The following is a 14,610-nucleotide window of genomic DNA, read 5'->3' on the forward strand; positions in this document are numbered from 1 at the left end:
CTGTTTTCCGGAAACAGAAAGTTTACCGCAAATAGTATCCATGGTAGTCCTAAGAGATCCACCCATATTTTAATGTACAAAAAACGTAACAGACGTTGTATGTTACAATTTTTTACAGTATTCATTAAAGTTTAGATAATATGTAACCATTATTATTAACTTTATTCGATTTTTATTGCTTAACACAACACATTAGTGTTATTGAATTCTTGTTAGATTAATTTATGCGTAAAAATCTTGCATACTGGAAACTAGAGGGAAACATTATGAAACACGATTTATAAAGTTGGTATGTGTTAATTGTCTATTAACATTATCGACCTGAAATCTAGTTGCCTCAGATTCGATTTTTGGTGGCAGCACATTTAAATTTCAAGTAGAGAAAGTCTGGATTAGCCTATTTATCTTAAATTTTATTGAAATTTGATGTTGTTCAATTTTTTTTTTGTTCGTTTGGAGTTTCACGATATCATCCCTTTCTGGTTAGTAATTGCTTTGTGTGTGTGTGAGGGGGGGCAACAGGTCCTCCTGTGTACCCCACAATATCTGCCAATGTGACACAATATATTAAAATTTGCCCCCTCAAGAATTGACCTTGCCCCCTCCCCCCCTACTAAGAATTCCTAGCTATGGGCCTGGGTTACTGTAACACAAGCAACACCACCCTAGGTCACCATTTCGGAAATGACCAGAAAAACCAAATGGTTCAACATTGCCGAGACCTGATTAGGGCTGCAGACAGGGATTTCAATTTCCTGAAAACTATCGTGACCGGTGACAAAACGTGTTGTTTCCAATATGAGCCATTAGCAAAGTACCAGACTTTGGTGTGGAACAGCCAAGTGTCACTAAAATGCAATAACTTTTACCTGCAGAAGTCCTGTAGGTATCAAGACGATGCTCATCATGTTATTTTACTCCATGGGTATCATTCATAGAGAATTTGTCCAATGGACAGACTGTCACAGGGGAGTTCTGCCTTGAGGTTTTGAAGCGTCTGTGGACACAAATTCGATGGGTACGCTCACCATACCGACAACAGGGCACATTGTCCCTTGTGTGATCATCCTCCCTAATCTTCTGATTTGTCTCCTGACTACTTCCTTTTTCTGAAATTGAAATTGCGAATGAAAGGGACCCGGTTTGATGCTGTTTCAGAAGTTCAAAGAACTTAGACTGAGTATCTCAGCACTATTCCCATAAAAAATTCCAGAAGTGTTCTGACAAGCTGTATGAGCATTGCATTCAGTGTATTGAAACACAAGGAATGTATTTGGAATAATAGACACCCAAGAGTGTAATTGCATGTGCGGTTCCTGTTTTCTCATCCTAGTCCGGAAAATTATGGGACACACTGTACATAACAAGTATAACTAATTTGACATATTTTGACGTAAAACATGGTAGAGGGGGGGGGGGGGCTGATGACGAAACTAGCCTTCACATATGTATACCGGGTGTCGTTGCATAGAAGCAAAATTCATTCTAAGTGTGTGTCTGTCTGTCTGTCTGTTACACTAGAAAATTTCTAAAGAAACAGTCCAACTTACCACAACCCTCCCAGCATCCATGACTAGAATTCTGTCCGAGTCCATAATTGTATGAAGCCGATGTGCTACGGTGAGAACAGTGCAGTCAGGAAATTTACTTCTTATGGTGATTTGTATTAAGGCATCTGTCCTAGAGGGGAATATATTTTTAAAGTTTTGCAGAATGTTTACTATATGAACAAATATATTAACATAAATGATTATATATAATTAGCTTATGTGTACTCAGTTACAATAATAAAATACCAGATATTGGTTTTCTCTCAAAAATTATTTTCTTTTCTTAGTTTCTTTCATAGTAACCCTGTATTTTGATCAGAATCAAAATATGATTTTTAATAGTGTCATGTGCTTAGTTAATTTTTGACTTTACACCATGATTGTTCTATTTTCTTATGACTGGAAGTAGACATGATGCTCTCTATAACAATACTAGGTTTCAATGGAAACATTGAGTTGCATCTTCATGTAACATGCTTGCAGTAACTGGGAGGTTATTTTATTTAATCATTTATAATCCGTGCATTTGCCAGTCAGCAGTCATACATTGTGTTCTTACTCCCATACTTACTGTTGATCAACATTTGCAGTTGCCTCATCTAATATTAGTATCTTGTTGCTCCTAACAATGGCTCTTGCCAAGCACAACAATTGTCGCTGTCCAACACTGAAATTGCTCCCACCTTCTTCCACAACAGATAAGAGACCAGCAGAAACATTACTGGCTATGTCTTTTAGGTGAACCTTGCAAAATAGAAAAGATAATTTGTTTTACATCATAGAATCATACTGCAAATACAGGTTATATCTACATAAAGTCTATTTTATTCATCCTTTTTTTTTTTGGCATGTGCGTCTATGTATTAGCAATGATAGTCTATGTCTTTGTAGATAGTAGGACTGAGTCGATACCACTTTGCTTTGATGTCAGTACCACTGCTGATACTCTTATCGATTCCCACTTATACCAATACTTGAACATTGTAACAGTTCAAAATAGTGAAGAATATTTTGATTTTTTCATTAGAATTACAGGGCTGTGCATCCTGTATCAACCAATATCAGTTGGCAACTGATCATAGTGATCTGCAGACTTTTGCTTTAAAATGTTCATGATTTCACGTAATCATTTAATCACGAAATACATTTCTTCTTACAATGTAAATTATGATTTCTTTGCATAATTTCCAAGATATTTAGACTGAGAAGGTTTCGTGCAATATACGAGAGTGATTAACATGAAAACCTTAAAAGTGCAATAAAATTCTGAAAAGTTGTATGATAGATTTGTAAGTTGGATGGAGTTATCCTAGTGGTTGAAAGAATGACCAACAGGTGGCAGCATGATGCTGCAACACTGAAGAAGGAAGCAGCGTCAGTGCAAAGATGGCCGCTCCATTGTCGACATGCACCGCTTTAGAGCAGGGATCTGTGATGGTTTTTTTTAGTAGTGAAGGTGTTAAACCACTTGAAATTCATTGCAGGATGAAAGCGCAGTACGGTGATTTGTGTGTGTCCCTGCAGCAAGTGTACGAGTGGTGTAGAAAGTTTAAAAGTGGTGTAACTTCTGTGGAGGATGCCCCACGACCAGGCCAGGCACACTATGTAGTGACGAACAAAAATATTGTTGCAGTGGAAGAGCTTGTGAAGGAAAAGAGGCGTATTGCTGTGAAGGAAATAGCTGCCATTTTGGATATTAGTGTTGGTTCAGCACACATGATGTGCTGCGATTCAATCAAATGTTGGCAAGATGGGTTCCACGTCAGTTGACTGCTGAATTGAGAGACCTTCGCATCGATGCCTGTGAGGAACTTTTGTCTTGTGTCCAGGTCGAAGGTGATGAATTTCTGGAAAGAATTGTTCCAGGAGATGAAACCTGGGTGCACTATCACCAACCTGAGACAAAAAGATGGAGCAAGAAATGGTGTCATAGTATGTCGCCAAAACTCAAAAAATTCCATACCCAACCATCAGCAGGAAAGTCATGCTCACTCTCTTCTGGGATGCAAGTGTGGTAATTTTTTAACATTATATGGAAAAAGGGAGCTTATGCAGATCTGCTCCAAAATCATCTGCCCCGTGCAATCAGGAGAAAATGATGAGGACATCTGACTTCAGGTGTATTGTTACTGCATGACAATGCCCGACCGCATACTGCCTGTTTAACGGTTGCGACAATCCAGGATATGAAATTTGAATGTCTCACACACCCACCTTATACAGACCTTGCCCCTAGTGACTTTCATGTGTTCGGATGGCTCAAAGAGGCGATGGGAGGCAAGCATTTCTGAAGCAATGAAGAAGTGAAAACTACGGTGCACGAGTGGCTACAGTCACAACCAAAATAATTCCTCTCACGAGGTATCCATGCACTTGTGAAGCACTGGAATATGTGCTACGTATTCTACGTCGAAAAATGATCTATGTATATTTTTACTGTATTTCCTCATTTGCCTCATAAAATATAATGAAGGTTTTAATTTGAATCACCCTCATATTTGCAGACTACGTTCAACACTTGGATGTCAGAATAGTGTCAGCTGGTGTTGATGATTAAATTTGAACTGATACTTTCTGATCCTGATAGCACTGATATTGGCTGTTATCAGCTTAGTCCTAGTAGACAATGTTGATTTGATTGGATTTGTCTTTCGGCATTACTTTTCTGCCACTTTTGGCTAATTACGACAATGACGGTGAATGATGATGTGATGAAAGGACACTCGCAAAGAACACCCTAGTCCAGGCTGCGATTTGAACTTGAGACCTCTGGCATCATAGCATGCTGTGCTAAACACACTGCCATGGAGGTCAGCTAGTAAGCATTGTAGACTATGTAATATGCATAGAGAATGTAATACAGTGAAAACCTCATTAATCTGGACTAATGGGGAGGAAAAGTTGACCGGTTGAACGAAAGTCCGGATTAACTGATATAACCTAAAAGAACAGTAGAAAGTGCATCAAAACTCTGTTTATAGCAACAAAACACATTTATTATGGTGTATTTAAAGGGCATAGGCCTAAATACCACTATACAGTACAGTACAAAGTCTGCAGGCAACAGAATTTCATTATTTCATCAGTGGTTTACTGCCTTTTCTTGTTGACTTCTAGTCACATTTAAAACCTTGCATTCTGTTTTGTTTTTTTTTTCCCTGTCCGGATCAAGCAAAGTCTGGCTTATCGAGATCTGGAATAATGAGGTCTTACTGTATATGCACACAACATGACAATGAGCATCTTTGCACAGTAGTTAAGATTTCTCTTTAACTGTAGATCCAGTGCTGATTAGCCTAAGCATAAATTGAGCTTGAATATCCACATCATGTTCTAGATGTTGATGTTGTCTGAGGTTCACCATATCACAAATATTAACAAGGTTGGTTCAGCTTGCCAGTAAGCAAGATCAGTAATCTTGAAAAAGACAGTGTGACAGTGGCGGCTGGCCAAGTGCAACAAGTGCAGATGTTTTCACCTAATTTTCAAATTAATATTGACATTTTTCATTTGCTTGTTAAATTAAACTATTTCCCAGCAGAACGCACACGATAATACTCAAATAACATGCCGCTCGGCGCTACGCACGTATTGAGTTCGTCCCAACCCAAGAGCAAACACCGCTAGGTTGCGGAAAACTTAGCCGGTTGTCATGGCAACGGTGACGTCACCTAGCGTTGGCCTTGAACGGGTGTCGCCTTCTAGATGAAGCAGTTCTCTCGTCGGAGAAAACATCGCATCCAGTGCTTGTGGCAAAATCTTCGCGTTCTCGCGAGATCTTGTTCCGCGTGTGTGTTTCGCGTTTCCTATCGTGTGTTGTGTTCATGTGTTGAGCTGTGGTTTCTACAATGAACCCAGTAAATGACTTAGTGTGTAATTTGTTGCAGACACCATTTTCCAGATGGACGGATGAAGACAAAAAAGACGTTTTAAATTGGGGGGGGGGGGGCACTGGCACTTACTATTTGTTTTCATTGCCTATAAATATACTTCTTCACCTGTTATTTTAGGCACGAGCCGCTACTGCAGTGTGAATGTTTTTGAAACAGTACAAAATCATAAGGAATACCTAGGTAAGGACTAAAGCAGGCCTCCCCAATGGCATAGTAGTAATGCTGTTGGCTGTTAACTTAGGGGTCCTGGTATTGATACCTGGTTGAGGCACTTTAAATTATAGGTTCAGTCCCAATTGGCCTGTCTGTGCATAAAAGTGGACTTAACACAAGAGCTTTAAAGCTTTGACTTTTTTATGTAACTCAACAGTATTTAGCTTTAATTGAAATTTTGTAATGGTTAGAAGTGCCAGAAACTTTAATTCTGTTTTGCAACTTTTTCTCCCTGAAACAATTAAATTTATCCTTGAAATTCAGAAAATTTCATGACAAATCTGGAATTATGGTGATTTTTTTCTTCAATGTTTGAATAGTCACCCTGTAATACTTGTGTTGCTTATGTGTACTTAATTATTCATTTATTTCATGATGAATATTCATGAAAAACCTTACTTACATCTTCCAATGCCCTCCACAATATATCATCTGTATACTCGTCAAATGGGTCCAGATTCTTCCTGAGTGTCCCGGAGAATAGGACAGGGTCTTGAGGGATGATAGAAATCTTGCTTCTTAAGTCATGCAGCCCCAGAGATTTAGTATCCACATTGTCAATGAAGATGGAACCATCGACTTCAGCCAATCTGAACAAGGCTACGATCAGGGAGGATTTCCCAGCTCCAGTTCTACCCACAATTCCAATCTAAAATTATCAGATAATTTACAGCATTTTACATTTCCGACCACATTAAGTTTGCCATATTCAAAATGTACAATATAAATCTAATAATTTCTTAAATCACGTTTGAATACATACTATTGTGAATTTGTGACAGAGAGGAAAAATGAATAGATACATCATCAATACATTCAGCTTGAATCTATAGCGAGGAACACTCTTTTGTCTTCAATATCAATATTATATGAATATGGATATGTTAGTTTCATATTATGACAGGGTGGCCACTCACTGCATGAATTATTGTCTCTGGGAATTCTGCGTGAATTTTTCTCCGTAGACGTGAAAAATTGCAACTTTTATTAATCCACATCCCATTGAAGTTATACATATTTTTAAATGCCCTGAGGCAAGTTTTTCAAAGTTTAGCTTTTATTTTTATCGAGAAGAAGAATAAAGCTGTGTGGAAAATAAAACAGAATTCTCTCAGTCCATTTAGTTCACTTTGTTAGTGTCATTTGCAGAACAATCTATCTAACAGATGGAAGATTATTGCAAGATAAGATGTCTTGAAGTTGATTTGTTCAATTTCAGTTTGAAATCATTATACAATTAACACTTTTTTATAGATTAGTATATCCCGTAACATTAGTGACTTGTGACATACATGCTTTTCGAGTCTGAGTATGTGAAATGGTAAATGCAAACTCCACACCTTAAAATAAATATTTTTAATACATGTATATAATGTCTAATTGAATTGAATTAGAATTTTTTGATACTTTGGAATGACACAGACCCTTTATATTGTTAATATATCTGCGTGTGTGTGTGTGTGTGTGGTGAGAGACGGTAATACGTAAGGTTGACGCAGAGAAAACATCTGCTTATGTGCTTGAATTTTTGAAAAGTTCACCTTGAAAACCGGGAATTACATGTGAATTTTATTATGGTCCAAGAGTGGCCACCCTGTATGAGGTATTTCACTCCAACTAGTATTTCAGTGGTTCAGATAGCTTTATACTTTATGCTCACTCCTAATATGCCCCAGTATGTTTGTAAAATTAGATTAAAATTAAGTTTGGCTAAATGTTTATGAAGAGTCCAAACTAAAATTAAGGTGGAAAAGTCATTATTAATTTTATTTTGCTAATCAGTTGATTATAAAATTTCAGCAAGTGAATCAGATAAGTTTCTAATTGTTATTTTCCGTGCAAGTAAAATTGTGATACTACTTTGTACTGTTTTTGGACACAAAATTTAAGTTGTAGTTGTATTAATTGAGGGTGTCTACCCGTCAAGGAAAAGTAAACAAGTCAATAAAAAGTCAAGAAATTATACTTGTGTTCAAGAATTTTTGCTCTCGCAATGACTAATTGATTTACATTGTATCTAAAGATATATGTTTGGCTGTTATGCAGAGATAGGTAATTTACTGTGATAAGCTTACTAATTGATTTAAAGTGTAAATCACCACCCCTGAGACCTTCTGTAAACAAACGGTCTCACCGATTCGATGTATCACTCTGCATCAGCTGATTCATGACCACAATCATCTGCTGTTACACTCATAGTTTGCCGCACCTATTCATTTTATATAAGAGCCTCTGAATGTGAGAACCCGCTCTCAAAACATCAGACGAATATGCAGCCGCATACAATGTTACTCTCCCGGTCATTCTCTCTTTCATAACCCTTAAAACTGCAGACACTGACACACCACTGCACTGGGATACGAACTTAACCACATCATTTACTGGTTTCTCAGGATACCACTGACAGAACGTTACATAAATATTGAGTAGAATATGTTTCTCACCCCTTTTCAAAGGCTGTCCTTGCTGGTGTTTTGAAAACAAGCTCGGAGAACACGGAGACTTTCCCGCACGCATAGAACTCGGCATGTTCTTTTTCTAAGGATAAGTCAGGCAATATTACTAAGTTGCACTACATCCTTGCTGTTCACATGATTATTTTTAGAAAATAACCAATGTTATAAAATATCATTATGTACACAAATCTCTAAGCTCATTGAAAGTTACAATGCATATTACTACAAAATGTTCACACTTATCTTGCCTTGCCATGTCACCAAGTTATTTTACGAAGTGCACTATATTTGGCGGAACAAAAATCGTCAAAGTTTCCAACCGCAATAAATTTACGAACTTTTTGTCTTGTTTTGATCATCATCATCAATATATTTATTGGACTTACAGCAATGCATATGGGACCTCCCCCATGGTGCAGTGGTAGCGTCATTGCCTTGTAATCAAGGGGTCCCGGGTTCGATACCCGGTGGAGGCACAAGTGGTTCGGATCCCACTTTAAACTGTAGGTCCAGTCCCGATTAGCCTTACTGTGCATAAAGTGGACTTAAAACAACAACTCAAACCAAACCAAGCAATGCATATGGCTGTTTATACCCATTATATATTTTATTTACATAAGATACAATTTACATAAAATCTACAAACAAATTTTAAATACACTCCTATCTATATCATGCTTAGAAATATACATTACCATGTTATATCATTTTGTCTAAAAAAATGCAAGTAAAATATATTCAATTCGCATGCAAGAAAGAAGCCAAATTTATGGGAAATGATTACTGGTGCAAAGAGTTAACCATAAAGGTAAAGCAATAAGTAAAAAAAGAAAGAGCATTGGGTTTAAAGTGAGACGTCATTTGCGGCAGCATATCCCATACTACAAATTGGCCATTGTTTTACCTTACGTAATGAATCCTGTAACAACGCTGGATTTTCGTGTGGATTATTTTACTTCTATGAGTTTGCAATGCTTTCTGCATGCAGGTGGTTTTGTTTACAGAAGGTCTCAGGGTTTGTGATTTGAACTTTAGTTTATTTTACTTCACATTTCTGCCCCTTTGGATAATCACGAAGATGAGAATGAATGGTGGTAAGATAAGATGGATGAAGGGGCAATCACAAATATACTCTATGTGATCAGAAGTATCCGGACACCCACCTGAAAATAAAGTACAAGTTTGGGCAACCCTCCATCGGAAACGCTAGCAGTCAATACAGTGTAGGCCCACCCTTAGCATTGATGACAACGTTCACTCTCACAGGCATACTTTCAATAAGGTGCCGAAAGGTTTTTTGAGGAATGGCAGCCCATTCCGCGCAGAGTGCCAAAATGAGAAGAGGTATTGATGTGGATCGGTGTGGTCTAGCACGAAGTCGGCATTCCAAAATATCCCAGATATTTTCTATGGGATTCAAATCAAGACTCTGCACAGGCCAGTCCATTAGTGGGACGTTGTTGTCAAACCACTCCCCCACAAGCCCTGGAGTATGGATGGGTGCTCGGTCATGTTGAAAGACACAATGGTCATCCCCAAACTGGTCTTCGGCGGTAGGCAGCATGAAAGCTGTTAAAATGTCAAAGTAAGCTTGTGCCGTGACATTGCCATGTAAAGCAACAAGGGGGGCCAGCCCCCTCCAGGAGAAATATGACCACACTGTAACCCCGCCACCTCCGAATTTCACTGTCGGCAATATACGGGCTGGTAGATGTCGTTCACTAGGCATTCGCCACACCCACACCCTACCATCGGATCGCCACATTGTGTACTGTGATTCATCACTCCACACAACGGTTTTCCACTGTTCTATGGTCCAGTGTCGACGCTCCTTACAACACACGAGGCGGCGTTTCGAATTTGTCTGTGTGATGTTTGACTTATGGGCAGCTGCTCGGCCATGGAAACAAAGTTGCCGCACCTTGCACCAAACAGTAATGGTGTTTGGGGTAGATCCTGATGCAGTTCCGAATTCCTGTGTGATGGTGGCGATGGATGATTGACGATAATGCTGTACGACCCTCTTCAACACTCGACGGTCTCTGGAGGTCAACATGGGAGGTTGGCCGGCATGCTTTTGGGTTGTACGCACATTCCATTCACTATAACATTGGAAATAGTGGACAGAGGGATGTTTAGGAGGGTGGAAATCTCACACACAGACTTCCTACACAAGTGGCACCCAACCAACTGACCACGTTGAAAGTCTTTGAGTTCCTCAGACCATCCCATACTGCTGGCTCACACTGTCTGCAGACTACTGAGTTCGCTGACTATGTGTTCCACGCGGTAGATGGCAGTATTGTGTCGCCCTCTATGATAAACACACGTTTTGCAGTGTGTCCGGATACTTTTGATCACATAGAGTATATGTACGACAACACGAGCCCCACATAAGATTTTACTGGCTGTGGGTCCAGATGCAAGAGCCTCACTAGTCTGCCAAATGCAGTCCTGGATGCATTAATAAACAAAGCAAATCTAATTTTTTTGTTAAATACAGCTTCAGTTGTCATCTTAACTGTCCTTTTGATAGGGGTTTCTCATTAAATAAATATTTATTTTCTTAATTGGTAATTTCCAACTTTATACCTAAGTATAGGTTGAATAAATAAAGGTTAAAAAAAGATTAAGAAAAAGTCAAGAATTTTGGATGTTATTTTGGTAGACACCTTTTGAACATATGAAATGTGGGAAGAACATGGCAAAGATGCGAGAAAAAATAAAATATACATATTTCATGGCATGGCTGAATTTTAAGTTTGTAGTATAGCATAACGCAAAAAAAAAGTGATTTAGTAGAAATAAAAATAAATATAAAACTTAAAATCCGCAAAAATACTCGAAATCTGAAGGATTATAGAATTCGTTACAAGTTGTGTATCATGCATATTGAATAGAGAGCGATACCAGATATGGAGAGGTTAGAGTTTCAGCGATGCTAGGTATTTCGATTCAAGAGCTTCCTGGATGTTTGAGAGATGGTTTTTCATGGTTGCCAAGGTATCCTCTAAGTGGGCTACGGCACCTTGAATTTTCCCGAAATCCTCGTAAGTCTCGAGCTGGTGAAAGATAGCATGTAAACTTCAGTTACCAGATTGGAATAGCAGATGATAGTTACTGAATACCAGAATTTTCGTGTGATTGCACTTGTGTGCAAGTGTCGGGAGCAGAGTAAGCAGTAAAGGAAGGTTACTAAGGTATCAGAGGATAGATAATTGTCACCATTCTATTCGTGTGGGTAGTGAATTCTAGGCAGTATGCACAACATAGGATTAGCCGATACTGATTTTAATGTATCAGTATTGGAAAATGTCAGTTGGATTTTATTTACCGATACCCGCTGATACTTTCCCGGCATTTTAGTCTCTCATGGCATCCACAAAAATATTTCATGACACTTCCACAAAATCTAATTATCGTGGAAATTATGTAAAATTCAAAGTTCCCTTTTTTTTGCGCCAGTATTGTATGATAAACTGTATTGTGATAACATAGGTGTGCCTAATTTAATGTATTGTGATTACATAACAGGTATTTTAATATTCTGGTGTAATTCTTGAATATTTTGAAGCTAAACTCTGGTAAATTTCTGCTTATAATTTCAGTGGAATACTCGCACACTAATATACAAGAGCTGTTAAAAAAGAAACCGAACTGCTTTTGTAAAGTTTGTATGTAAATTTGTTGAAGAGAAACAACAGTGGTGGTGCATAAAGGTGTCCTTATTTATTAACTTGGCCCAGTCTAAAAACTGTTGCTAACTGGAGTAATGCAGTAGACCATGTTGAGTACAGGTGTGTTGAGTGCCTGCCGCGATTTTCAGTTACTCTACTATGAAGGAACTGGGAGGGATGAACAGCAATTATGTGTGAAATTGCCGAAAACTTTCAAAGAGATGTGCGATATGTTACATGAAGCCTATGGCGAGGAATGTTTCAGTTGAACACCGTGTTACGAATGGTACAGACATTTCAGATCAGGTCGAATCTCCATCGAGGACGACAAATAGTAGATCTCATGTTAAAGTGATGTTGATTATGTTCTTCGACTGGTAGGTGATCGGAGCTTGTTCCACAGTGAATGTAGTTTTCTACGTTAACATCATGCAATGATTATAAGAAAAGGTGCAGCACAATAGGCCACAGATGTGGTAGAACAAGTCCTGGATGGTTCATCACAATAATGCACATGCTCATATCTCACTCCTTGTCCGGGAGTTTTTGACAATACACGAGACACCTGTTATCCCACAACCGACCTACTCCACTGATTTGGCACCAGCAAAGTTCTTACTCTTCCCTAAGTTGAAATCAACCCTCAAAGATCACAGATTCCAGACAATAAAAGACATGAAAGGGAATTCACCTTGGGGTGTAGAGGCCATTCGAAAACTCGAGTTCCAGCAGGCATTCCAGGACTGGAAGAAACACTGGAAGTAGTGTGTGCACAGTACTTTGAAGGAGACAGGTCCAAATAGCTGGTGAATATTACCATTTTCTCAATTTTGTAAAAGTTTGGTTTCTCTTTGAACAGCCCTTGTAAATCAATATTTTAAACAGCTTTTAATTGTTATAATTTTCAAGCATCAGTATTGGTAGGCATCTGTAAGAGTATCAGCTTCAGTATGAGTATTGGGTCACAGTGGTATTGGCTCAGCCGTAGTAGAAGAATAGCAGTTTTTGAACCCGAGAGTCGAGTGTCTTCCCAATTCCTGGTGAGGGCACATTGCATGGTTGTTCGGATCCCACTTACCTGCAGGACCAGACTTAAATATCTTATCTTAGCATAAAGTGGACTTATAACAAACTTTGAACCCGTGGTTGATGGATGTCTCACTGAGATAAATGTAATCACTTACTTTTTCCTTGGGATTAATCTTGAATGAAAGCCCCTTTAAAACTGGTGGATCATTGTTGGAGTATCTGAGGTACACATTGTTGAAAGTTATTTCTCCATTTTGTGGCCAAATGCTAGAAGGTTTGTTTCCTGAAATATTATATTTTGTACAAAGAGTTAATTAACAACTGATATGATGGGACACTTATTTTGTGGTGATTTAAGCTTAAAAACTCTAAATAAGAAACACAAACAAACGCATAGTTTGCCCTTTTATTGTAAGTTTCCATGTAATAACTCTTAAGAATTTCATTTCATGTGTAAAGTCAGGGTCAAGTCATGAAAGTCAAGAAAAAGTAAAGAAATCAAGTAGGTCGAGAAGTCAAGAAATTATACTTGTGGTCAATAATTTTTGCTATCACAATGACTGGTTGATTGATTTAGTTTATTTTACTTCACTTTTCTGCCCCTTTTGGCTAATCGTGAAGATGATGTGATGATAAGATAAGATGGATGAAGGTGCAACCACAAACATGTAGTACCAACAACATGAGTCCCACAGATGATTACACTGGCTGTGAGTCCAGAAAGTCAGAGCCTCGCCAGTCTGCCATGTGTAATACAGGGTGTAATATATCGAAGAGAGCATTATTTTTTGCATGCATTAATGGATAAAGCAAGTCTAATTATCTTGTTAAAGTACAGTTTCAGTTTTCATCTTAAGTGGCCTTTTGTTAGGGGTATTTCATTAAATAAAATATATTTATTTTCTTAATTCGTAATTTCCAACTTTACCTAAGTAGGGATGAAATAAATAAAGGTTAAGAAAAACGAAAAAAAAGTCGAGATATTTGCATTTGTTATTTTTGTATGTAGTCACCCTGTGCATGAATAGAGTTATCAGACCATTGCAGCATAAGGCAGGATACACGATTCCAAGATGTGGAACACAATTATTCACAATAAAATATTATATTTTACTCAAGACCCTACCATGGCTGTAGGTGGCAGCCATGACAGCTTTGGAAAATTGAATGTCTGCTTGTTACTAATTCTAGGGAGAAGGAATGATAGATAATTCAAACAATGCGTTGTTCACATTTGAAAACATAAAATTATGGTCACTCAAACGTGGAGGTAGATTTAGCTCAAATGGTTACCAAACTTCATTGTCCACAATCCAATGTGTTTAGAATATAACAAAAAGCGTATGAACAAAAATTATATGGTAGTTGTATTGATTTTTCTAATGCAGTTATAATTGGACTGTTCTTACCACATATTATTCTACTCCTTTGTGATATTGTTTCAGCATATATATATATCTCAAAACTTTTCCAGTACTATAACCAACAATACAGCACATTTCAAGATGATATTCAGGATTTTTGTTGCAGGTAAACTTACCTACTTGAAATCAGTGCTGAATGAAAGAAGAACTCAAACAGTTTTTTCATGTATGTGCATTGAGCTCTAGTTCACATTCTTGTCACTATGCGGCATTAGCGAGGTTAGGGAACATTGTGGCTGCTACAATTGTGAAGAAATAGTTTTGTGTTGGAATTTCATGTTACTAGGTCTGTAATCACTGTGCAATGTGCTTTTTGCACAAAGTTCAATAAGAACCCACTTAGTGACAATTCCATTCATGCATGATGC

The 14,610-nt window shown here is 38.0% G+C and overlaps 1 protein-coding gene across 4 annotated transcripts in view; it reads right to left on the reverse strand.

Moving 5' to 3' along the window:
* Window positions 1–14,610, reverse strand: part of LOC145993985 (ATP-binding cassette sub-family C member 4-like) — a 214,712-nt gene that overhangs the window by 21,983 nt on the left and 178,119 nt on the right. For all 4 annotated transcript variants that reach the window (XM_083130020.1, XM_083130019.1, XM_083130017.1 and 1 more), the window contains 4 exons: window positions 12,974–13,101; window positions 6,060–6,305; window positions 2,122–2,294; window positions 1,551–1,680 (listed from right to left, as the gene is read on the reverse strand). In XM_083130020.1, the coding sequence (XP_082986146.1) occupies window positions 1,551–1,680; window positions 2,122–2,294; window positions 6,060–6,305; window positions 12,974–13,101 (677 nt within the window). The remainder of the gene's footprint in view (window positions 1–1,550; window positions 1,681–2,121; window positions 2,295–6,059; window positions 6,306–12,973; window positions 13,102–14,610) is intronic.

This window comes from Lepisma saccharinum, chromosome 10, assembly GCF_977018435.1.
Source record: "Lepisma saccharinum chromosome 10, izLepSacc3.1, whole genome shotgun sequence".
Lineage (NCBI taxonomy): Eukaryota > Metazoa > Arthropoda > Insecta > Zygentoma > Lepismatidae > Lepisma > Lepisma saccharinum.